Source organism: Indicator indicator, chromosome 8 (assembly GCF_027791375.1).
Source record: "Indicator indicator isolate 239-I01 chromosome 8, UM_Iind_1.1, whole genome shotgun sequence".
In the NCBI taxonomy this organism is placed as follows: domain Eukaryota; kingdom Metazoa; phylum Chordata; class Aves; order Piciformes; family Indicatoridae; genus Indicator; species Indicator indicator.
The window spans coordinates 34,950,942-34,975,775 of NC_072017.1; the positions used below are offsets into that span (position 1 = coordinate 34,950,942).

At 39.0% G+C, this 24,834-nt stretch overlaps 2 protein-coding genes across 2 annotated transcripts in view; both read right to left on the reverse strand.

Annotated features, from left to right (window-relative positions):
* Positions 1–354: 354 nt before the first annotated feature.
* On the reverse strand, positions 355–11,265 carry BDH2 (3-hydroxybutyrate dehydrogenase 2). The gene is made up of 9 exons (XM_054383138.1): positions 11,194–11,265; positions 9,144–9,222; positions 5,942–6,038; positions 5,307–5,415; positions 3,713–3,773; positions 2,967–3,080; positions 2,264–2,322; positions 1,500–1,592; positions 355–408 (listed from the first exon to the last, which is right to left on the reverse strand). The coding sequence occupies exons 1-9, from the start codon at positions 11,263–11,265 to the stop codon at positions 355–357; spliced, it is 738 nt and encodes a 245-aa protein (XP_054239113.1).
* A 3,513-nt stretch (positions 11,266–14,778) lies between these two features.
* The window catches only part of CENPE (centromere protein E), a 37,866-nt gene continuing 27,810 nt past the window's right edge, over positions 14,779–24,834 (reverse strand). The window contains exons 35-44 of the mRNA XM_054382836.1: positions 24,112–24,324; positions 21,672–21,881; positions 20,969–21,178; positions 19,069–19,290; positions 18,269–18,472; positions 17,626–17,738; positions 17,040–17,137; positions 16,375–16,537; positions 15,768–16,033; positions 14,779–14,979 (exon numbers count right to left, since the gene is read on the reverse strand). Of these exons, the coding sequence (XP_054238811.1) occupies positions 14,861–14,979; positions 15,768–16,033; positions 16,375–16,537; positions 17,040–17,137; positions 17,626–17,738; positions 18,269–18,472; positions 19,069–19,290; positions 20,969–21,178; positions 21,672–21,881; positions 24,112–24,324 (1,818 nt within the window). The 3' untranslated portion in view covers positions 14,779–14,860. The remainder of the gene's footprint in view (positions 14,980–15,767; positions 16,034–16,374; positions 16,538–17,039; positions 17,138–17,625; positions 17,739–18,268; positions 18,473–19,068; positions 19,291–20,968; positions 21,179–21,671; positions 21,882–24,111; positions 24,325–24,834) is intronic.

The following is a 24,834-nucleotide window of genomic DNA, read 5'->3' on the forward strand; positions in this document are numbered from 1 at the left end:
AGTTTGCTCATATTTGCTTAAAACATAACTCAGATTTTTTACCTCAAGTAATATTCTTTGCCTTCTGAAATCTTAAATGTTACCTTGCTATTCTTTCATGTTTTGAAAGTTACCATAAACTGAAGCCACACAAATTATGTTTTACTCTAGTGGTTTATCATCTAGGAAAAAGAGAAATCAGTAAGATCAGTCTAGAAAGAGATCATATAGCAGTAAAAATGCACCAGATTTCTTTTTATAGATGACATGTGCATGATCTAAATCATTGAAAGCTAGCTTAACTAAAAAACACGATCCACATTTTCTGCCTTTCATGGTAAAAATTTCCATTTGCAGGTAGGCTCCATCCTCCAGTCACAGGCTCCATCCTCCATCAATGATTACTTCATTACCAGTCATGTAAGCAGACTGAAATGACAAAAAGTAACAATTTTAGCCAATTTCTCATGGGTTATAATTACAAGGAAAGGGTTTTTCTATAAAGTAAAAAAAAAAAAAAATTTCCTTTTATACTTTTTATTCTAGTAAAGTATCTGAACAAATAGAATACAAAGACTTAGAAACAGAGGCCTGCCAGCTAATTTAGGGGAGTGTAGCAGTATAGGTATTGAGATGAGAATGCATCCCAAATGTACAAATCCACAAAAGATAGACTTTAGATGTCTCATCTACAGGAATAATACCTCACACTATGATGGTATTAACTCTGTTCAGCTGAGCACAATGCGAGCAGGTCAGCAAATAGTTACAAGGAGATCTAACTGAAATTTTAGATCGCATAGACAGTGAGGTAAGCATCTGAGCCATTGACATTCTTTCCTATGACAGCATTGAAGTATATTAGAATATCTTGGAAAACTGGAATTCTGTTTACACTATTGAAAACCCTCTGATCAGACTGGAAAAAAAAATTAGTAGCTTTACAGAAGCACTAAAGCCAAGATGAAAATGAAAAACAGATTACTGATAGATAGCAACCTTATGACTGAATGAATCCCATTAAAGTACTGTGTTATGCTTGGCAGGACTGCTGGACAAGTCCAGAGGACTGCAGTCCAATTTTAGGTTTATAATAACATTCATAGCATCCAAAATAACCTTGGTATTCTCATTACCATCAGTGGTATTTGAGGTGGTCATGAAGAGTTTGGTGTGTAACAGCTTCAGCGTGCCTGTTGTTTTCCTTCTGCTGAAAGGACAGATTGTCTCAGCATTTAGCCCTTTTTAGCTAAAATCTCCAGCAGTTCTATGTAAATGTTTGCTCTTGAATAGTCAAGGTAGGTGATGACTAATAATTCTGCCTCCTTAAAACATGATCCAGCTGGGTTCAGCTAGGAAAGGGACTAAGTTGAACTCACTAAAAGAACATAAAGTCTTTTATTTTTGTAACAATCCAGCTCAAACGCAATATAAATCCTTCTAAAGCAGGTTCTCTCTATTGTGAAGCAGCAAACTAGCATGGGATTCTGTGACAGGACACTGTATTATTCCATACTTACTTCATCAGAGGCCAGGTACACAAAGAGGTGGGCCACTTCTTCAGCAGTTGCCATCCTACCAGTCTTCTGTCTGTCTAGAAAGTCTTTCAATGCCTAGATACACAAGAGCATTTGGTATATCAAAAATAAAACCGAATTATTTTAATCCAATTAGTACGACATGTACAAAGCAATACTGGAAACACGCCATAAGTCATAAAATTTTCTTCAGTACACCAAGTAGGGAATTTATGACCAAAAAAAAAAAAAAATCAGAAGATTAACCATAGTATGAATTTCAGCTTAAAAAAATAGTAGAAAACTGAACCTAAAACTCTGGTTCCAGAACAAAGCCAACAGAAGTCCTTCTCCCTTTGGTGGTAAATGTTAGCAGGCCCTTCAAGTGAGGGCTCACAATTGTCTACACATTTATGGTTAAGCATCCCAAATGATTTTGAAATGCGTAGGCCAGAATGCCCTTTTGTCAGGGCGTTCCATGCCCCCTGCCACAGTAGAAAGTGCCTTCTACTCCTGTCTTAGATACTGTAATCAATAATTGCAAATGCTTCTGCAAATGACCGACCCGCTCTATTCACTAAGCAACAGTGTCCTGAGGCTTTTTAAAGACCAAACTACTCTTAAGCAAGACAACACTGGTGTCATTGTTATTCTGAAACAGGGGCTATTCTTGAGGATGGGCAGAAGTGCCACTTGATTTGTTTTATTTTTTTAATGGAGTTAAACATTTGTACACACAGAATTAAGCCAATAAGCTGCTTTCTCACCTGCTCTGGATTAGGCCGAGCTCTGATTCTTTCCCGTAAGGATGGTGTGTCAACAGTTCCTATGCAAAATGTCAAGTTCAGTGTTAAAAATCAACTGCATTAACAATCCTGACAAAAAAAAAAGCAGTTCATTGGTTCTATCTGTATGTCTTCAAACTTCTGTCTAACTTCATATTATGATTCCAGAAGGACTGCAGGCCTATCAACATCACACAGAACTTGAAATTTAAACCAAAAGGCAAGACTTGTGAGAATGAAATTCAACGCTTCTCACATGGTTTATCAACAACTAGCCCCATAGCTAGCCCTTATCTGCTTCTAACTTCCTGGACTGTACCTTTGAAGATAAACATTGAGACACTGTGTAATGCATGTATCATGCACATGGGGCTGGGCTAACAGACTGAACATACAGATTTACTATTAAAGCAGCAACTTCTCTGTTTTAAATTTAGAAGTGTTTCAAGCAAGTTCTGTTCTTTTCGACTGCTAGTAACTTCAGTTGGCACTTACAAGTCTGTTCTTTGTTAACAATGTCAAATGGATGAGGCCTTGAGCAGCCGAGTCTAGTTGAGAGGAAGCTGGAGCAGATGATCTCTAAGATCCCTCCTAACCTAAGCCATTCTATAGTTCTATGATTCAGACTAACAGTGGGCCTTCTCCCATATGCTCCCAGTTTACAAAATCATGTAAGAATGCTTACCAGGACACACACAGTTGCATCTGATGCCTTGCTCAATGAAATCAGCAGCCACAGACTTTGTCAGACCAATAACTGCTGCCTTTGAAGTACTATATACACATCTGTTCACAACTCCTTATGGAGGTCAGTGTGACAGCAGCATAAAAATAAAATTAAAAAAAAAAAAACAAAGAATCAGGTTTGTTCAGCATGCACCTGCTTCCAGACTCCAGCATTTCCTGTAGCACCTGTAGTCACTCCATGGGGCCAGGCTAACCAGAATGCTGACTGCTGTTATTCTACTCAGACATACGCCAGAGAAAAGTGTGCAGTCTTTCAATAGTGTAAGTCTAGAACTGTTAAAGCAAGCAAAGATCTAGGAACAGCAGAAACCCATCTGATAGTTGCCATCAGGTTTCCTTGGGAAGCACAGCTATGCTGATGTAACTGTCGTTTCCTCATTCTTTCTCCCAAGAACACATGTAGTAAGGCATTACTGGAAGCAATTCCTTTTTAGTTCATATGAATGGGTAAAAAGGATGCTGCAAAAACTTTCAGGACATAAATTCAAAAGCTGAAAGGCAAGGATCTTTATGTTTCTTAAATGTCCCATTTGTGACCTTGTGTGTACACACAAGTTGATGCATTCATTTTTTAAAACTTGCATCTCTGCACAGGAGTTGCAGCCTCCTCTAAATTCAAAGTTGTGCAATATTTATTTTACATTCCCATAATTTAAAAGATTTATGTAAGGAAAAGCCACTGACCTTTAATGCTGGATGCCACAGAAGACATATTTATAATATTTCCAGATTTCTGTTGAAGCATCTGCAAAAAAATGGTTGAGTCATTCAAATGTAAACTGTTTTGTCATCACCAGGGCCAGCAAAATAGCCCATAACCTCTTACAGAACATCCTTATATGCAATTGATAAGCAGGGTAACAAAGCTGAATTGGCATAAAAAACGCTTATCTGTTCTTGATCTATCAACTGCAATAGTAAAGGAGAATCTGAAGTTCTCCTTGCATTATCCTAAGTCATAGACAGGAAAGGAATTTTTTCCCTAGATAGTAACTTCAGCATCATTGCTGTCTTGTCACCACAATATTACCCTACAGACATATGCTCATGCCAGCTAAAAATGTGCTAATTCACTTCTCCATTGCTTTGGAAAATACTAAAAATTGACTATCTAACATCTTTGAATTGGAGCTAAATTCCTTTATGCTACAACCTTTTCAGGGGATCTCAAAGCCTGAAATGAGAAAAGTTGTTATAATGAACTTTTAAAATGAAAACCAGCTATTAAAACAAATCAACCAATCACCTCAACCAAACAAGGAGGACTGGAGCAACACTAAAGAGACTAGCTGTCATTCAGTCATGGTCACAGCTTCCACTTCTGGCCTTTGCATTTATAGGAACTTAGACACCTTATTCAGTCCACAACTGCAGTCCCAAGCCTACTTGCTATGTGGAACACAACTGTTCTCAAGCTACTGTTCAGCTGGATTGTTGGCATGTTGTAGCATGTATCAGTGAGACTGAATTGCTTCATAAGATAGTTTCCAGACTTAAAAAATATGTATATGAATATGAATTTTATGTAAGTATTTTCTAGTAGTGATGATGTGTAGCTGTGTGCTGTAGTATAAATGTTAGTACTGTGTTGTATCAGCTCCCCCTCTACTCTGCATGTAAAGGATTTCAGTTACAAATTACATAGGGTAAAACCCCTGGATCAATCTCCTCTGCCATAATCTTGAGCTAGATTGTCTGCTTAAGGGATTACGCAACACAGAGAATGTTTGGGAGTAGGATTGCTGTAATCCAATGCTCTATACAAAGCTGCATACTTGCCTTTGTATCTCAAACCCCATGCTGTCATGGTGGCAACAGCTTAGACCTCTTATGCTTTAAACAATGCAGCAGAGACTAGGAGAGACCTGGGGGTTTTTAGTCTGGAGAAGAGAAGACAGAGAGGATTTAACAAATGTTTATAGATATATAAGGGCTGGGTGTCAATAAGGAAGGGACAGCCTCTTCTCAGTTGCACCCTGTAATAGGTCAACGGGCAATGGATGTAAACTACAGCACAGGAAGTTCCACCTCAACATGAGAAAAAACTTCTTTACTCTAAGGGTCACAAGAGCACTGGAACAGGCTCCCCAGAGAGATTGTGGAGTCTTCTTCCCTGGAGACTTCAAAGACCTATCTGGATGCATTCCGGTGCAACCTATGCCAGATTATATGGTCCTGCTCTGGCAGGGGAACTGGACTTGAAGCTCTCCAGAGGTCCTTTCCAACCCCTAACACCCTGTGATCCTGTGACTAAAAATGATGGACAAGCAAGCCTTACCTTAGGAAGGAATGTCTTGATCATTAGATACATGCTGCGAACATTGAGGTTCATAGTGAAGTTCCAGTCCTGCTCTTCACACTCCAGAATGGTTCCATGATGGACAAACCTCAAATAAGTGAGGTGCATGAAGTGAATTACTCTGTGATCTATATTTCTAAGTCTTTCAATACATATTTTTTTCCATTGCTATTTCGTAACAGCTAACCCTCCCAACCTTCAAAAGGGGGGACAAGAACTGTTATGAAGAAAGAAAGAAACAACCAAAAAGATAATGTGTTTTTTTCTGATGAGTATCAGGGACACAAGAAAGATCCAATATATGCAATGAAACAGACCACTAGCAGACCACCATCTTTGCTCACTGTTGTGCCAGGAGGGACAAAGCCATCAGTACATGGGACTCACAGTGGGGGGAACAAATTCCAGAGCCATTCTACCTTGGCCTGGGTATCACAACTGTACACAAAGTTCAGTATGGATGAAAACACAGAAATTTAAAGACAAAATGCCTTAGGGGAAAAAAAAAAAAAGAGAGAGAGAGAAAGAAAGGAATAATGTTTAAATAAGATAAACTACTTCTAGATAACAGGAAAAGTAGGAAAAAATAGTAGGATCAAACATAAGTTGTTTACCCTGCAATGTTACAGAGGACATCAATTCTTTCAATCTCTTTGGCCAGATTTTCTATCTGGTCCTTTTTGGTGACATCCAGAACCTGTATTTCAATGCCTAGAAAAAGATGGTATTCATTTCAGTGTATTTGGCTAAGTATCAACAGTTTGTCTTTGATATGCTCAGGACTGAATCTATGATTCAAGTCAGTGTCTTGCCTAGAAAAGTCTTCTCTCAGTAGTTCACTGTGATGTGGATACTCACTGAGCAAGAGCTACACTTAATGCTTCAAACAGTGCAGTAGTTAAATCAGCTCAACAATGGACAGCATGACATGCTACTTAAAGTTTAAGAAGAGAATTTAAAAAAGATCAACTGATTTGATTGCTCTACAGCATCACACAAGCAGATAAGCTAATGTCATTTACTATAAAAATGTTGCCAATAGAGCGGAATTCCACAGCGCTCATAAGCTGAAGAATTACAGAGCCTGTATAATCATAACAAACTTTTATGCCTATTATTGTAGAATGATAATTACCTGGAACTAGTTACACATATCACACACTCACAATCACATTACATGCCACCTATCCATGTGTAGTTGAGGGTTAAGTCAGCTTTATACCATTTAATTAATGAGAAAGTGATTTTGTATCAACCAGTAACTTCTGCAACATGGAATGGTGTCATAGCTGTGATAATAGAAATTAAGTGTAAGATTTTGATGTCTTCTATCACAAAAACTTGCGTAAAAATATGATATTTGTGTTTTTAAATGAACAAAAGAGCACTGAAAGCATTGCTTTTGCCTCAAGCTTCTATATGTTTCAGCTCCTGACAGCTGTCACTATCAGTGTTTATAGCTCTGGCTGGGCCTGTGTCATACCTTCAAGAAAGCCACTGCTAACAGAAAACAAACAAACAAACAAACAGACAAACAAAAACCCCACCCAAACCATAACCCTTCTGTTTTGTTGCAGAATTGTTGACAAAATTTCTGCAAAACAAGGTAAACCTCAACTCTTCTAAACACTTTTCAGTAGAATCAGCCTGGATCTAGGATGAAGGGAGATGCAGTGCAGAACACACTTGTGCCTCAAGCCAAGTTTTTGTTTTGTTTTCTGGTTTGTTTGTCTTTATTTTTTTTTTAATACTCATTTTAATTCTTTTGTTTTGCATTTGTTTGTTTGTTTTTAAAACACAACTTAGTGGTGTGCAAGTAGTGACACACAGTCTAACAAATGCCTACAACTACTTGGTGGTAGACTATATAGAGGAGATAGAGGCATACTTCTCAGAGGCCCACAATGGAAAGATGAAAGGTAACAGGAAGAAGGCTGAACATGGGAAAGTCTGACTAAATATATGGTATGTTTGTTTTTTGTGGCTTTTGGTTTGTTTTTAAAAAATATATCATTATTTTCAAATCATGAGGGCAGTCACACTGTATCACAGGCCTGCAGAGGTTGCTGACATTCCATCCGTGGATGCATTCAGATCTTGATTCAACACAGCCCTGAGCAATCTGCTCTAACTGGAGCTGCTTTGAGCAGTAGGCAGGACTAAATGGCCTCTGGAGGTCTCATCCAGCTTACATATTTCTATGAAGTACTGTGTGTAAAGCAACTGAGTAACATCTAAATTATGAGAGAATTTGATTTGAAATGGATTTAAAAAACTTTCTTTTGAAGCCAATGTGACAAGTCCATGAACAGGCATGCTATGCTTTAGTTAAACGATACAGACACTTTTGAAGAGATTTGTGTAAAATGATGCAATTAGACTACAGGCTAGCGATTAACATCAGCATGGGAATTACCTCTGCTGGATAAAATTCAAAGACAACAATGTGCCAAGCTCTGATGAATTATAGCTTAACTAATCGTGTCAGAAAAACAGAAAATGGCTCGGAGTATATGGAAAATTACTTCTGTCCTGGTAAGCACATGGTAAGGGGGAACACAGTTCTAAACATAACACTTTCTTTAACACCCTTAGATTGAACCTGGAAAGTCCTAAAGTTCCTAAAGAATTTTAAAGGGATTGCTTGTGGTAAACCTCAGGATCAATGTTGTCTCTAAAAAGCTGTACCAGAAGAAAGTGGTTTGTATAGTTCACTGCCACAACGTAATAGGAATTGCCTCAATCCACTGCCTTCTGTCAAGGTGGAAGCGTTTTCAGTTGCAAGATATAGTGAAGTCATATTATTTGTTTCAAGAACGAAAGATCTATTTTCTAATGTTCCACACTTGTCATGATGAAGAAACACAGCTTTCCAAAACCTACTCCTTGAAGTGTGTGAGAGGCCTCAAACACAAGCCCTATGAGGAGAGGCTGAGGGAGCTGGGATTGTTTAGCCTGGAGAAGAAGAGGCTCAGGGGTGACCTCCTTGCTGTCTACAACTCCCTGAAGGGAGTCTCAGGCTGCATAAGGGGAAGTTTAGGCTCGAGGTGAAGAGAAAGTTCTTCATGGAGAGAGTTGTTAGCCATTGGAATGTGCTGCCCATGGAGATGGTGGAGTCACCATCCTTGGAGATGTTCAAGATGGAATTGGACATGGCATTTGGTGACATGGTTTAGTAGTCATGAGGTCTTGGGTGACAGGTTGGAGTTTGATGATCCTTGAGATCTTTTCCAACCTTGTTGATTCTGTAATTCTGGAAGTAGTTTCCTCCTGATATCAGCAGGAAGACGACCTTCAGGCCTGAGCATTTGTACAGATAGAATCAGCTTATCTAACATGGAATTAGCTTCTCAAGATACACAAATTCTAAGAGGCAGCTATCCTTTTAATGTACTCCTTAGTAAATGTGGACCATGGAAATGCAAGAAAAAAATCTACTTGTTATATAGCTGGATGCTAGTTCTTATGATCAGAGAAAAGCATTCCATGCCTTTTAGAGTGGTACGTTTGACAGGTGGCTTAGTGATCTTAAAGGGTAGCTGAAACAGGGACCACTCTGGGAAGGAGAAATCAGCTGCTTCTGTGACATGAAAAACTCAGTTATGCCACGTGCCTAGAATAATAGTCTGGCTGCTCTGCTGATGCTGCAATACTGTATATGCTAAATCTCTGCCATTCCACACCACAAAACGGCAAAACCTAAAGAATGAGGTAGGACATTTTCCATTTTTTGCTGTTTTTTTGAAGTCTGTCCTATCCTCAAGTTGCATTTCAACCAGTCTGCAACAAAACTTGCAAAAGCTGATGGTCATTTACCTGGATATGTCTGCAGTTCTTGCAGCTTAGCCTCGTTGATGTCTGTAGCAATGACCCTGGCTCCTTCTTTAGCAAAAGCCTGAACACCACAAGTAAGAGAAGCAGTTTACATTTAGAGATCCCAGATATTACCAAAAAGGAAATCTTTTTTTATTCTCATTTCCTTCCTTGGTTTACATACAAGTTGCCTGAAGGCAGCTGATCTCTCTCTTTTCATTCTAGGCACATCAGGGAGCCATAGACACCAATTACCACACATTCTGGGAACAAACTGAGCAACTACACATGATATAAAACAGGATTGAGATAAATCCAATCCATAAATAAGGCATAAGAACAGTAAGCAGACTAAGACAGCTGGTATTATTATTGCCCTTATTAGCCACACGTGCACTAGCAAGCATGTTACAAACACATAGAACTAGAATTGTTCGTACTGTTGGATTTAAATGAAATTATGAGAGCTGACAAGTCATAAGCTTGGTATATAAGCTTTTTGAAAACCTTGTGTCCAAATCATTAGTGTAGAGTAATATTTAAAGATGCATTACTTTGAAGGAATATCTGTGGTTAAGTATCATTCTTGATGGTCCCCTCAAAACCTGCTTTCTCTACAGCTATGCTAATAGAATACTCTTGACGGAGAAGTTGCTTTGACTTCTGACTGTAGTCCCTAATCTTCAAAATGAGTGTCTGAAGTGCAGCTGAAGAGGATAGTGGTATTAAACATGCCAGCCTTCTACGGTTTGCTGGATATTTACAAAGTGAAATCATCAGGAAAATTATCTCCTTCTTGCACCAAGTGTTTCAACACAAGTGCCAAGATCAGCAGTCCTCTGCATTCTTAACTGCTTGCATGAGAAACCAACTAGTCTGGCTTGTTGATTATGTTACAGAGATAACTCCACTAGTTTTTTGTGGTGGGTTGAAAATTCCCCCCCAACATTAACTTTGCCAGACCAGCTCAGTGGAAGCAAATGGAAGCTGTATTTACAGGCAAAAGTACAATCTACAATGAAATGCAAGGAATATGTACAAATATACAGTATTTACAGATATTTACAATTAACAAAACAGCACAAAGACTCCCCTGGCCAAAAGACCAGGGAAGCTGCAAACAGCTTCTCCTTCCCTGCCTCCCCCTTACCTTCTTTGTATAAAGGGAAAAAAAAAAAAAAAGCAGAGATATATTACACTTAGCCAAAATAAAAGTGATGCAGCCAAGGTCAAGCAAAATCAAGTTAGTATTTCCCAGGCCAAAGCTGGAATTAAAAAAAGATTGTTTTGGGAAACAAATCTTATGGGAGATATCCCACCAAAGGAATTGTTTAGAATAATCATTATTTTCCTTTAATACCCAATAATGATTTATTTACATTTTTACTACTTTCTGCTTGAAATCTGTGAAAAATTTTAAAGGCAGTCTAAAACTACCACATTTCTTTATCTGCTATAGAAGAAGGGAGTAGCAGAGGAAGAACTGGACAAAGGGAAATAGAAGGTAACATGAAAGTTAAGATATGTTGAATTCTGTTTAACAGCAAATGAAATCTGTAAAAGGATTTCTCACAGCTGCTCATTGCAAACAACATTGTAGCTGTCCTGCTAGAACCACCTAGATATGGTTACATTAACTATCAAATGTAAATAAAATATCTTGATTCTGCTATAGGAAAACCTTTGTGTCATCCAACCTTATAACAGGAAAATAGTTCTTCTATATCCCTCATCTTCTCCCAGAAAAAAACAGAAGAAATACTGGGTTAAAAGTACAGGCAACAACAACATGTTGTTAGAAAAGCAGCTGTTCTCAAATCTTGCTCTTATCCTTGGCTAACACCACCCCTCAGACCTGAAGACTTGCCGAAGTTCAAACATAAAGCAGGCACAATACACCGTGGTGACTGTATTCTTTCCTCAATGCTCAGTGGATAGCTCTGGTTCATCTGTGATTTGTTCATGTGAGAACTTGTTTGGTGCAGGTGTCACTGCACAAGCTAGCATTACAGACCTAGCCTAGGCACAGGAGGACAAACCTTTTCCAACTTACTATAGCAGCTGCTCGTCCAATCCCCTGTGCTGCTGCAGACAGCACTATGACCTTCCCCTCCAGCCGACCCATACTGCTGACTTCTGCAGAAATGATGTCACAGACCCTGTAATGAAAAGAGCCAACAATGCTCCCTAGGGATCAGATGGAAACATTCCAAAAATCAAGATATGATTTCGGGTACTTGTGCCACCAAATCACATCTTGGATGGTCCTGTCATCCAGACTTCTAAGGCAGGGGGGACTGCCTCAACCTTGGACTTGTATTTTTAGATAAAAACCTCAAAAAAGATCAAAAGGCCTTTGAGCTCAAAGGCAAGCTTTATTAGAGCAGAAACAGGATTTATTTTTCCTTAAACTGAAAAAAAGACAGGATGAAACAAGAATATATCATCTTGCAATCTAGTGTGATTCTAAGTTCATCTCTTGTGATTTAAAGTCAGACTGAGTTACAGACCACATTTCAAGACACCAAAATGTTTCACTGTAGAGTGCCCCCTGCCGTGGCTGGGACACATGTACACACTGAACGAAATACAGCACAAACAAAAAAGATCATTCGCCTATGCAAACTGTAAAGGAAATGCATCTTTATGATTAGCAGAAAACACAGTAAATTAAAACCACTTCTTAGGTTGGCTCTATATAAGAGTATATGACACTGTACCTATCTTGACAATCTTTTGCATTGGCAGATGAACAATGCCAAGTGAGCTAAGCAAAATGAATTTGCACACACAGCTGGGTTTCACTGGCTTTCAAACGTACCAAGCTTTCCAAAATACAACTCCTCAGGCACAAAATTGTGGGAAAGGTTTTATTATTTTTTTCCTAAGTATCTTGATGAGCTCAGAAAGGCTCCTTGAAGGCAAGAGGAAGCCATTGCATATTCCTCCTTGTCACACGCATCGTTTCCGTGGAAAAAACCCTGATCAGTTCAAGTACTTCCCCATATTAACTTAGTGCATTGGAAACAAAATGTGCTACCTTTTTCAATCTAACAATCAGTTTTTATCAACATATGCAACCCCAGTTCGATGAAGCACTCAAAAACATGTAGTAATATAGTCACACTCACCAAGTAATCTCAAACTGGTTGTAGTTAGTGACCTTGGTACTAAAGGAAGTTTTATGTTCTCTTTGCTATGACTGATGGGATTGGTAGTTTAAGAAGTTTCTCGAGGTGAAGGTAATTTTCTGTTGGTACATTAGGATGCTGCCACCTAGTGACACAAAATACTTAAAGGGCGATTTTTCCTCCGCCAGCAAAAGGACAAAGGATCATCAGCAGCAGTAGTGCATCAGCAGCCCATTCTCCCCAAGGAATTAAAGAAATCAAGAGGATTCCCACAAAAAGAACACAAACATTTTCCCCAACCAATTTCTCTTCACAATGTAAGCCATCACATTACAAACAAGGACAATACTTGCACAATTAATTTTGGTTTTCATATGAGTTTTGCTTTTTTGGCATCTTTTGGTCTTTTTTTGTTTGTACCAATTATGCCTTTTTTGTATATTTAGTGGTTTAACTTACATTTAAGGCCATTAACAGCAGACTGGAAAATTCTGAAAGAAACTAATTTAATCAATCTTACACTACACCTCAAGTGACCCTGAGAACATTCTTAAAGGAGCTAGTCCTGCCTGTGCTTCAGTTAAGCACATTCTCCTCAGAAAAGTAATTTCTGTGGGTAAATAAAGATAAACTCATGAATTAACTTTATGTATCTTGTCACTCTGCTAGACCGTGGCAGTTTTCTAAGACTTGGTAAATCAGCTCCCCAATAACAAAGGCTTTAACTACTAAGATTTCAAAGCAATTGTCCTTCTGTCTCTAACCTTTTGCCAACCAAATTCAGACACTGACCTATTGCAAAAGGTTCCTGGTTTGCAGCTCTATTGAAAGAAAAATCTCCAAATCCAGAAATGTTGCAAGCAAGCAATAAACTAAAGTCCCTCCCTTCGAACTGCATATAAAAAAAAGCAATAGATCTACATATACACACAGACACATACACCCCCCTTGTTTTCACATTCTGGAAGGGCAATTTAATTTATTGGAACAGCAGAATGGAGAGAATGAAAGAAAATCTGGACATCTTTCAGTGGTGGTGATAAAAGCCAACCAAGCAAAAATCCAGTCACCCAACCCCCTCCCTCCCCCCCCTCAAACACACATCAGAAAAACTGTTCCTATTGGTACATGGTAGGAAAGAAGACTACTGTGCTAAACTCAGTCATGGTTTTTAGAACCTGTGTATTTTTGGCTAGCATTGTCTTTAAAAGCTTCCCAAAAGATGTTGCAGGTCAGAAATTGAATGGTTAATGCTTAGAGTTTCTTCCTTCCAGTAGTTAACAGTTTTCAGCTCTCTGAAGTGCCTGCATCAGGTTCATAATCCTTGTATGACTCTTCCAAGTCCAGTAACTGCTAACTGCTCAGAAACATGTCAGTGTAACCATTGGATCATCAGTTTGGGATAAAGGAATATCTAAGAGACGTAGCATCGCTGAGAGCTTTGTTAGTAGAAAATAAAGGTGATGCAGGTATCTTTCCTAGGCATGACTGTCACAATGATTTCATTCTTAATGGAGAGACCAGGTTTTGAGCATCAAATGCCTATTTTAGTTGGTAGTAGAGTGCATGGGGGGGAGGAAAAGGAGGAGGAGCAGTGCTTCACACTCGAAACATTTCCTCACACCTGGAATTAAAATAGCAGTAACAGACTTGTGCAGGAGTAAACTTCTGCACAAAGTAGTCAGTGCAGTAAGGCCTGTAATGACAGAGGAGATTGAGGTTGGATGTTAGGAACAAGTTCTTTACCCCGAGTGTGGCAGCACACCAGAAGAGGTTGCCCAGGGAGGCAGTTGAGGCCCCAGCCCCAGAGATATTCAATGTCAGGCCATACAAGGCTTGGAGGAACCTGGTCTAGTGGAGGATGTCCCTACTCACTGCAGGGGATTTGGACATGACCACCTTTGGAGGTTTCCTCCACCCCAAACCATTCTCTGATGCTATAAAGTTAAAAGACAGACAATAAACATAATGGAGGTGGTGACATTACTTAGCCTGAATACTGTAGTCCATACCCTTAGATCACAGGACAAGTGACAACCAGCTAATGCATTAATACTTAACACAGAAGTTTATTGTCAAGAAAAAAAACTTTTTATACAACACATACAAAAAATAGGTCCCAAAAGCAGAGAAGTAGGTCAGTAAAAATAGTCTTGCAGCCCTGACAAACCCATTTATCTTCCATTGAGTAGCAGGAAAGTATCAGGGCCACTGCTTATCATTAATAAAATCCAATAGCCAAATTCAGATGGAAACCAGACATATATTGGAATAGGATGCAAAAATAGTTACTTTTGATACCACAGTAGGATGAGCTGCAGACAGTGTAAGGGGAAAAAAAACTCCAGAGCAAAATAGCTTCACATCTGCAGGTATTGGACACCATGACTGCTACTTCATTTTAGTTCTTGTATTCCATCTTTGCCAATTATGGGAAGGAGCAGCCTGGAGAGCATGGGATTTGCATGCCACCAGAGCTCTTCTCACTTCCTCAAAGAGGCTGATGGCTTCAGACCTGAAGCAATTATCTTATGTACAAGGCAGATTCTTTCTGTACCTACTGCAAAGGCAGCTTACAACAGAGCACCTTTACTGAGTGACACAATCAGGGGCTTTATTGTTCTCTGAAGATCCAAACCAGTGCTGAAGATGTTCTTGTAGAGGCTCTGGTCCTGGAAATTGTATATCTATACAGATGACAAGAACAACTTTAAAGTAACATTTAAACTTCCCCAGACAAGCAGTAGGAATACAGCAATTTAATCTTGGTTAGTGTTTTCAAGTCAACAAAGCTTGCCTCTGAGAAGCTTTGTGTTGAAGGGATCTCTACCATTATGTTAGCCTCATGAGAAACAGCAATAATTGATGTTCTTTCTGGTCATCTGCCTTGAGAACTGGTGAACTCTTCAACATGTCTTCCCAAGGTTTTTAGCAATAAAATGTAATGAGAGCAGAAGCACTAATATGATTATGTAGACCACTAAGACTTCCCAGAAGTCACCAGGCCAGGCAAGAGAACTTGAGTAAGGCTGAGGAAGTTAGAAACAGCCATTACTGCAGTTAGAGCCAGGCAGAGTGGCACATTTAACATCATCTGCCTCCTCAAAGATTAGAAAAGTAGTGCTTGCTTAACCCAAGCATCAGTAAAAAGCCAAATACTTTAAAGCATCAGCTATCTAGTAATGAACATCTACTAACTGACTTTTTAAAGTCAGTCATCAACACTAACTGCTGCAAAAGAAAAGTTTCTATACTCTTTAAGAGGTGAAGGATTCATTTAAGCATTTAGGTTCTGTGGAGCATACCTAAGCTTCACAGTTCCAGCTAGTCAGCCCTTCCAGAGTCAGCTGACTAACCATTCAGGAAGACTATGTACTGTTTCAGGTCTGAAGTGTACTAATTAGAGCATTAACCCCCAGCTCAGACCACCCCTTATATTTTGCCTCTACAAATCTTTACAGGACAGCAGTGCTGTGTTACGTACCTGCTGGTATACCCAAGTTGGAGTTATCAAAGAAATTTGTACGAGCCCGTGGCAAAGGCTTTGGTAGGCCTTCAGTCACAGTTTCCTGAGAAACAGGTTGCTCAGAGAGTGTAGGTATTTGCTCTTTAAAGGAGTAGGATACAGCCTTCCTTGGAGACAGAGTCTTCCTTGGAGACCTTGGTACTGCCTCTCGAGTGTTTTCTCTTGAGGCCCGTTCTCTCCATTTCAGTGCTCTTTCTTTCCATTTTATAAGTTCCTCTTTCAGTTGACACTCATTGCTGATAAGAGAAAACCCCCAACAACTGAGCATTTAATTAAGAAAAATTTGAAGTAGTTCTGTTAAGGAAACATTCCTGACAACAGGTAATTCCTATGTCTGTGACGTTATCTGAAAACAAGTATCTTGCTTTCAGAGGCAATTCCAACACAATTTAAGTATGTCTTTAAGCATTCACTAGGTTCCTATGAAAGCAACTTAAAGCTCAGAACCATAAAAACATAAGGAATAAATCACTACCTTTAAATAAGTTTAAGCTTTGCAAATCAGTTCTATAGTTATCCCAAAAAGAAACAATAGCAACAAAGGATTTGACATCTTTCTCATCAGCTTTATACTTACCTTAGCAGAACATCATTTTGTTTCTTCAGGTGCAAATTCTCTTTTTGTAGCTTAGCTTGCTCAGATTTTAGCACAAGCATTTGTGTGCTCTGCACAATACCACTGCCACCACCACAGGTAAGTGGTATTTGGGATTGCTGAGGACTTTCTTTTTCCAGCAACACTAGAAAAGAGTTTTATATATCGAAGTCTGTTATTTGGCAGTGCTCAAACCAATTTATTTTTTGGTCTACTCTTTCCTATAGTCTTACCTGTAAAACTTCAATAGGTTTTAAATATCACTACAACAGCTCTTTTTTTATACACAGACACTTCCTACTATTCACAGCACTAGGAAAATATGAAACTTAAGATTCTTCCCTAAACCATTTAAAATTAAAATAGTGCTAGCTACGTCAGAATTACAATTAGAACTACATAAAGTCAGTCAAGGGAAAAATGGCAACCTGAGCTACTGCAGCTTGTCTCACCACAAGTGGAAACAGCTGCAGAAACAAAAATACATTAACTGCTGTGATTCTACTGCAGTGTGTACTGAAAATACTATAAACTCCACCTCCAAGGCACCCAATCCCCACCTTGAGATAAGAGGTCTGCATCATCATCTGCACTTCAAACAATTCTTTAGAATTAAAAAAAAAAACATAAGGGACTCCTTAATTTACCAGTAGCATCCTTCTCTTGCTGTGCTCTTCTAAGATCTTCTTGTAGCTTTGTTAACTGTTGCTTTTGGTGTTCTGCAAGAGCTTTATAATTAGCAAGCCTAAATAGGGCAGGAAAAGAATAAGAGAAGTCCTCAATTTAACAGTTACTACAGTTGCAGGAGACTTAGTTTGATTTCTGACTGAGCTACCAAACACAAAACATACCCAAGTTATACACATAAAACGACATAAAACTTGACCAGTTAAATTTTAGGTAAAAGGCAGAAAACCAGAAGTTAGATTACAATTACTCTGTGTCCCTTGTCCCCAGTGAAATAAAGTGCTTTCAGTTAATGCTTCCCCCTCATCTTTTGTCAGAATGGTAATTTCTTTGATGGCTGAGAACTTTTGGTGGGTGTATAGGGAAGGAGTTAAAACAAGGAAGAAATCAACTCGAGATGTGTTAAGATTTTTAGTATCTGGAATCTAGCTACAGTAAAATCCTATGACACCTAAAGTTGAACATTCATGTTCTGGGGAAAAAAAGGAAAAGTAGAAGCTAAACCTGAAGTAGCTGAGAATGGAAACAAATAAAAAATTAACTTACTTCCTATCCAGAGTGTTGCATTTTTTCATTCTTTCCATATCACATTTTACCAGTTGTGTTTTGAGAGAATCAATTTCTTCTTTGTGCAACTCAGCACCTTTATCTATTTCTGCCTGAAAATAAAAAGTATAGTTGGAAGAAAGGCAATGAATTTTAGAGTTGCTTACTCCCTGTCTTTACAAGTAGCTTTTGCAGAACAAGACTGGGAACAGGAAGCTGTTTTGAAGTAAGAATGCCCATGTTGCCAGGTACACTGTACTCTTAGTTGGTATCCTACTTCTGGTGTGTTACATGCAAACAAAACTTGCTCAAGTATGATTACTTGTTTAGAGATAAAACTCCAGGAATTTTGAACTAGTATGTAAAGAGTACATAGAAAAACATAGCTCATGCTTCAGTTGCAAAATGAAAATATTCTATAATGTTTCAGAAATGTATCATGCCCAAGCAATCGATTTATCTTCTAATCCCGTAACATGGGTGTTACATTTTGTCTCTGAAGGCTGCATTGGTTGAATATGAAACTGCATTAAGCAGGCAACTTGAGCTTTACTCTAACCATGCCCTATAGAACATTCCATTTTCAGACATCTCGGCTCTGTCTGAGATAAAAGGAAAGAGAAATGGATTATCTAGCTCATACCTGAAGACTCTGATTGACTGTTAAGGTAGTTTTGAGGTGCTTCTCCGTCTCGTCTAGTTGGGCTTGCAGTTGGGTGAGCTCACTCACTGACACTCTTGTTCTTATCTGTTCTTGGAGTTCATTTATCCTATCATCTCTCTTTTCCACATCTTTTGCTACTTCATTTATTGCATTTTCCAACTTCTGAATTTTGACTTCCATAGCCTATTGAGATATATACCAGCCAGTTATAAGTAGTTATGCCAAGGGATAACAGTAACAGCACATGGCTGTAGCCTTAGTAGAACAGACAGAACTCAAACCACACAACACAATCCAATGCTAGAGGCTGCAGAGAAACTCTTGGTGTCTTGGTGTCTACCTCACTCCTGTGCACCAGTGTTTTGGACACTCAAGTCTAAATGAAAAAATGAAGGTAACTGACAAAAGCAATATAGGATAGAAAGAGTCCTCAATTGCTAAGATTAAAGATAGCATTTTGCTCCAGTTCAACAGCAAATATCTTTAAGGAAACATCAAGACTATCACACTTAAACCCAGTGCCTCAAAACCAAATGATCACATATTGTATGTCTGTCTGACAAGCTGTGTACAGAACACAGGGAATTAACATAATCACATTGTAGGCAAGAGCTGAAACTCGCACCGTGCAAATAAAAAAATAAGAAGGTGCAAAGCTGAAGTACAGTCTGGCTCAATACATCGTGGCAGAGATTTACAGTTGCTATCTGTATTCCCCCCCCAAAGTATTCTTGCTTTGAGCATCACGAGGAGTTTTCCTTCGAAACAACTATTGGTACCTTTTTATCTTGTTCTGCAGCCTGCAGTTTGTTGTGAAGCTTGCAGTTCTCTTCTTCTAAGGCAAGACTGGCAGAGCCACCAGGGGCCAGCTGATCTTTAACAGCCTTCAGTTCCTGCAGCAACTCCTCTGTTCTCTCTTTTCTCTGTTTTGATTCAACATCGGCGTTTTTACAATAGTTGGCAGTCCTGGCATCCAGCTCTGAAGAAAGCTGATAGAGCATCTGAAAATAAGTAAGAGAAGTTCTAAATAATTTTTGAATCAACTAGAAATAAGGTCACTGAAGAAACAGGGAGTATCTTTAACTGTGTAATTTCAGAATCTTGTTTCTGTGTCCCACTTGAACATGTTCGCAGTCAGAAGTGGAATCCCCAGCAAAAGACAAGTTCAGTTTCCAAAAGGGGAAGCAGGAAGGGGCACAAAAAGATGATGCATCACAAATCTAACAGTATTTCTGCGTTAACTCAAATCAGCATGACCATTGCAGAAATGAAGGAGACTGGAATGCCTTCTTGAACATCATAAAACCATTAAGTTTGGAAAAGGCCTCTAAGATCAAGTCCAACTGTCAAACCAGCTGCACCATGCCCACTAAACCATATCCTCAAGTGCTATGGCTACAAAGTTTTGAACACTTTTAGGGATGGTAGCTCTACCTACCTGGGCAGCCTGTTCTAATGCCTGACTGCTCTTTTTGTAATGGATTTTTTCGTAATATCCAGCCTAAACCTCTGATAGCACAATCTGAGGCCATTTCCTCTTGTTCTATCACTAGTTACTTCAAAGAAGAGACTAGCCCCACCTCACTACAACCTCCTATCAGATAGCTGTAGAGAATATCAGTAAGAAACAAAATAAAGTTTTTGCTAGAAGGTATTCATTGAGTAAAGGGAGCAGAGCCGTTTGAAAGGAAACATACATCTTCTAGGTGAAAGAAAGCTTCACTTGCCAGGATATGACAACATGATACCAGAACATTTTTGTTTGCTAAAAGTTTTTCTCCATATCATATGTCTGTCAGGAAATTCCTCTAAGATGCCTGTCAACATTGTTAAATCCTGAAGAGGTCAGGGTGGCAACTAACTCTGCAGAAGAAAGTTTTTAAAACATGCTAAGCTTAACAGGACAGAACTTAGTCACAACACTGAAGGAAGAAGGCTGATGAGCTCTTCATACTCCAGACCAGTCCTAGTAGGAAAAAATAGCGTCAACAGACCAGGAATTTCCAGGATACTCTTGTTAGGAAACACTGTTTCTAACAACTCAGAATATAGTGGATTCCCTTCCATAAACTATTTGAGAAGTGTTGAACACGTTTCATCAGAAACGCAAAATCTCCTGAAGTTCTGTTCACAATGCACTAAACCCTGTAAAAGACTCTCCCTCTTTTCCAAAGAGGGCAAGAAGTAAGAAATAAAACAAGAGAAAGGAAAGTTGAACCAACTTGAAGCAAGATAAAGCATGAGAACATAAATCACAACTGAATTTCAGAAATGGCTGAAGTAGTTTCAGTGAAGTTATTTTGAAGAGAGCAGATAGTCTCGTGGGTGTAAATCTCAGCAGTGATTATCATGCCAAGTACTACAAGCAAAGCCATATAACAATTTAGAACCTAGCTTCTAGAATTTAGTCTGATAAGAACTGCAAACAAACAAAAAACCTCATGCATATGCTTAGAAAAATCTTTTACAAAGGAGGTTTCCAAGTTTGACTGCATCGGGAAAGAAGTCTTCAGAAAAAGACCTTAGGTATTCCTACATCTTGCAGTCAGTTGAGTATGAATATAATAAGTGCTAATTAATAATCTTTTAATAGCCCTTTGTGTTTTGTTTTCATTCAGGTTAGAGGCATTTATAGGGACCTTACATAAAACACATTCCAAATTAAAGACTTAACCTTACCTTTGATTTAGGAGTCCAGAATTCAATGCCTTGCAAAAGCCTTTCATTATCTTTCTTTAACACTTCTCTAAGTTCCTCTGCATCACACTCAGTTGTCAAAACAACTTCCCAGAACTGCAGTGTTTCTTTCCTAGAACTTTCTTGCTGATGAAGCTCTGCCTCTATGCAAAGAAGTTCACTTTCCATTTCTGATAGATCTTTGAGAATGCTCTTCAAAAGAGAAAATTCAAGTTTAAATATTGCTTTGTAAGCTATGTGTAAACATGTTTTACCCTCTTAGCTACCATTATTTTCAGGAAGTCCATTTTATCATTTGATTATAAAAGGAATTTCACTCTACTTAGGTTACTGGGAAAAAGAGAAGACAACCTACATTCTTGGGGCAGATGAGAAAGGAAAAAATAATTTGGACATAAAAGTTTCCTTCATTGTTTTAAAATGACATCTTGGTATCAGGTAGCATATTTTACAGGTCAAATGAGTGACAACATTCCAACTGTTTATAACCTTGTAGTTTCACTTTGAGCCACCTATATAACAGAATCTTCATAGTAGAGAAAGAGAAGCATTAAACAAAACCAACCCAAACTCTATGCCCCCCTTCACTGAAGTCTTCAAAAAAAGCCATGCCACCATTGCTTTTAGCACAACCCCATCCCTTGAAAAAACACCAAGTCTCTGTGAAAATTGTTTCAAATACTACCTCTGCATCCAAGTGCAAACTCTGCAGCATTTCACTGCTGTTTAACTCTTCAGAAGGTATTTCAGGCTGGTTCATCCAAATCTTCCTGAGATACTGAATCTGAACTTGTAGCTGATCTTGTTTTCTCTTTTCTTCAAGCAGTTCCATTTTATGTTTGTTAACAGCAGCATAATATTCTCTTCTCTTTGAGCAAACACGACCAAACAGAAACTGTTGTAGAAACAATGTACTTATGAGCATGCTTCAAAACAGTGCCCTACATCCAGCTAAAATCCTGTATCTGTAATTTGGTCTATTTACTCTCCTAGCCCATAGGTGTCCAGGACAACTGAGACAGCTAAGAAAGTTTGTATGTGCTGTATAGGAAGTTCTTCACGGTGAGAGTGGTTAAGACTGAAACACTGGGAACAGGTTGCCCAGAGAGGTGGTAAAAACCTCCAGGGATGGCACTTAAGGCCAGGCTGGATGGGGTTCTGAGGAACCTGATCCAATGTGAGGTGTCCCTGCCCATGGTAAGGGGGTTGGAACTAAATGATCCTTGAGGTCCCTTCCAAACCTGATAATTCTATAGCCATACTATTGAAGACACTTAGCTGAGTCAGTATTTCTAAGTTACACTATTTTTTGCAGGTTCCTAAAAAAGCCAAAAAGCATAAAAGGCTCTAGACAGCCTTCCATGAACCTAGTCTCTGAAAAGCCAAATATTTAATCTTTAATTTAATCTTACATTTAATCTTAGAGTTGTGAAAGATGCAGATCAACAGGAACATCACTGCACAGATTTAAAGCTTTACTCCAGTCAAGATCACTAAACTCTAACATAGACATTAAAAGGCATCTATGGGAAAAAGCCAAACCTCTCTGAAGTTAAAAAATAAGGCTTTCCAGAAGAGTTGTTCAGCTTTGTAGCTAAGGAGTGTTTATGGATGACACTCTCAAGATCATAGAATGGTTTGGGTTGAAAGGGGCCTTTAAAGGTCATGTAGTCCAACTCCCCTGCATTAAGCAGGGACATCTTCAACTACATCTGGTTGAGCTTTGTCTAGCCTGACCTTGAATGTTTGAGATGGGGCATCCATCACCTATCTGGGCAATCTAGTCCAGTGTTTCACCACCCTCATTGTAAAGATGTTTTATTCTTTCATCTAGTCTGAATCTATCTTCTGTTTATAACTACTGCCCCTTATCCTATTGCAGCAGGTGCTGCTACAAAGTTTATCCCTGCTTTTTCATTGGCCCCCTTTTAAATAAGTCACAAGATCTCCCTGGTGCCTTCTGTTTCCCAGGCTAAAAAAAACCCAACTCCCTCAGGCTGTCCTCATAAGAGAGGAGTGTGTATGTACACTGGACTCAAACCTCATCCTCTGCACTCAAACCTGCACCTGCTGCTATCTCCCACTCCTCCACAACCAAAACCCCTTAAAGACTTATTGTAAATAAAAATAACCCACCTAACTGTTCACTGTACTTCTGCATATGGTAACAGGAATTTTGCCTTCCCAAATAGCCCTTCATTTTTTCCCTGATAACTGGAACCAGTTTCTCCACTGAACTACAGACTGGGTTACGTCTGCAAGGCCATGGAATTTATTATACTGTTTGGGTATTCTTGCAGATTAAACATGCATCTCCAAGGCATCTTTCATGTCTCCACACTGAAACACATCTAGGGGTTCCAGAATTTGATGGAATACAACAATAAAATTCCCTGATGAGTAGGGATTAATAACACTGTGCAAAGCAGCCAATCTACAGTCAAAACCCAAGGTCACTGAACTAAATAGTTCCAAGGTTTCCATGACTGTAAAGCATTTACTATTGTGATGGTTTGAAACTGTCTTTTTAATTTTTCCTTGCAAAGTTCAGAACAGAGAAAGTGAAAGAATGTAAATAAGTCACTATTGGGTGTAAGAAAGCAAAATACTGATTGTTCTAAACACTTCCATTGGATAGATAGAAATGTTTAAGAACTATTACCCAAAACAAAATGGGGCACGCCTCACATTCTGCGTTCTGCAGTGGGGGCAGTTGCTGGGCTGTCTGGCTGCTGTTTCTTCTTCTCTTCTGGCTGAAGATAACACACTGACCTTGGCAGCTAAGTTAACAACTTTCTGCTCTAACTAAACTCTGCTTCTCTGTCTGGGGGGGTCTGGGGGGGAAGCTCCTGGGAGAGAGAGAGGCCCCTTTGGGAGGGTCCCCTTAGGGGGAAGCAAAGGGAGATCGGTTGTGCTTTTCTGTTGAGCGTATATATTTGTGAATGTCGGTGTGAGCTGAAATTCCCCCCCCACCGACAACTATCTGTTTATTTTCCACAAGATAGGGATTCACAAGAAAAAAAAAAAGAAATCGAAAGCTGGAGTATATAACCCCAGCTGTTAATATTGAGATCATTTAAAAAAACAACAAAACAAAGCAAAACGAAGTATTTTAAAGTTAGTACCTTCAGTTTGTTCAATAAACTTTGGAGATGACCATTTACTTTCTCATTTGTCATTTGAAGTTTTTTGACTTGGATACTCTCTTCTGATGAAAGCTGAGGCAGTATTACAGCTATTAGTTTTTTCTGCCTCTCCAGATCACACTTCAGCTTAAGAGACACTGTAGAGAGGCATTCACATCTTTTCCCCATGGTCAGGAATTTCTCAAGAAGCTCCTAAATGCAGGTGAAAAAAATTCAGTCATAAGGAAGAGATCGACCAGCTATGAATAAAAGCTTAACATAAGCAACCAGACTCCAGGACTGCTCCCTACAGTAGGCATGGTTTTACAACCCAAGATGTAGTCCTATTAAGACTTGAGTTTTGACCTGCCACAGGAATAAGACTAAAAGCATAAAAAAACTCTGCTTTTGTGCCTGTCTTATCTCTTCAGAAGTTCAAATTATTTTCAAGATTGTATTGTCTGGACACATCAAGACTCACAGATCAGGCCTCAAACTAAATGGTTGGTTTTCCACAAGCTTGCCAGTTAGGCTCCCAAATTATCTGCTTAGTCCTTTGTTGAAAGAACAGGATCATGGAAGTGTTCCTAGCGCTCTGCCATAAAATGGGAGGCACAATCAAGCAGTGACCAGGCTGAGAAACATAACAGGCATCAAGACACTCAAACTGCAACTCAAGTGACTTCCTAGGCATACTACCTTACATCTTTGATTCCTAGTTGA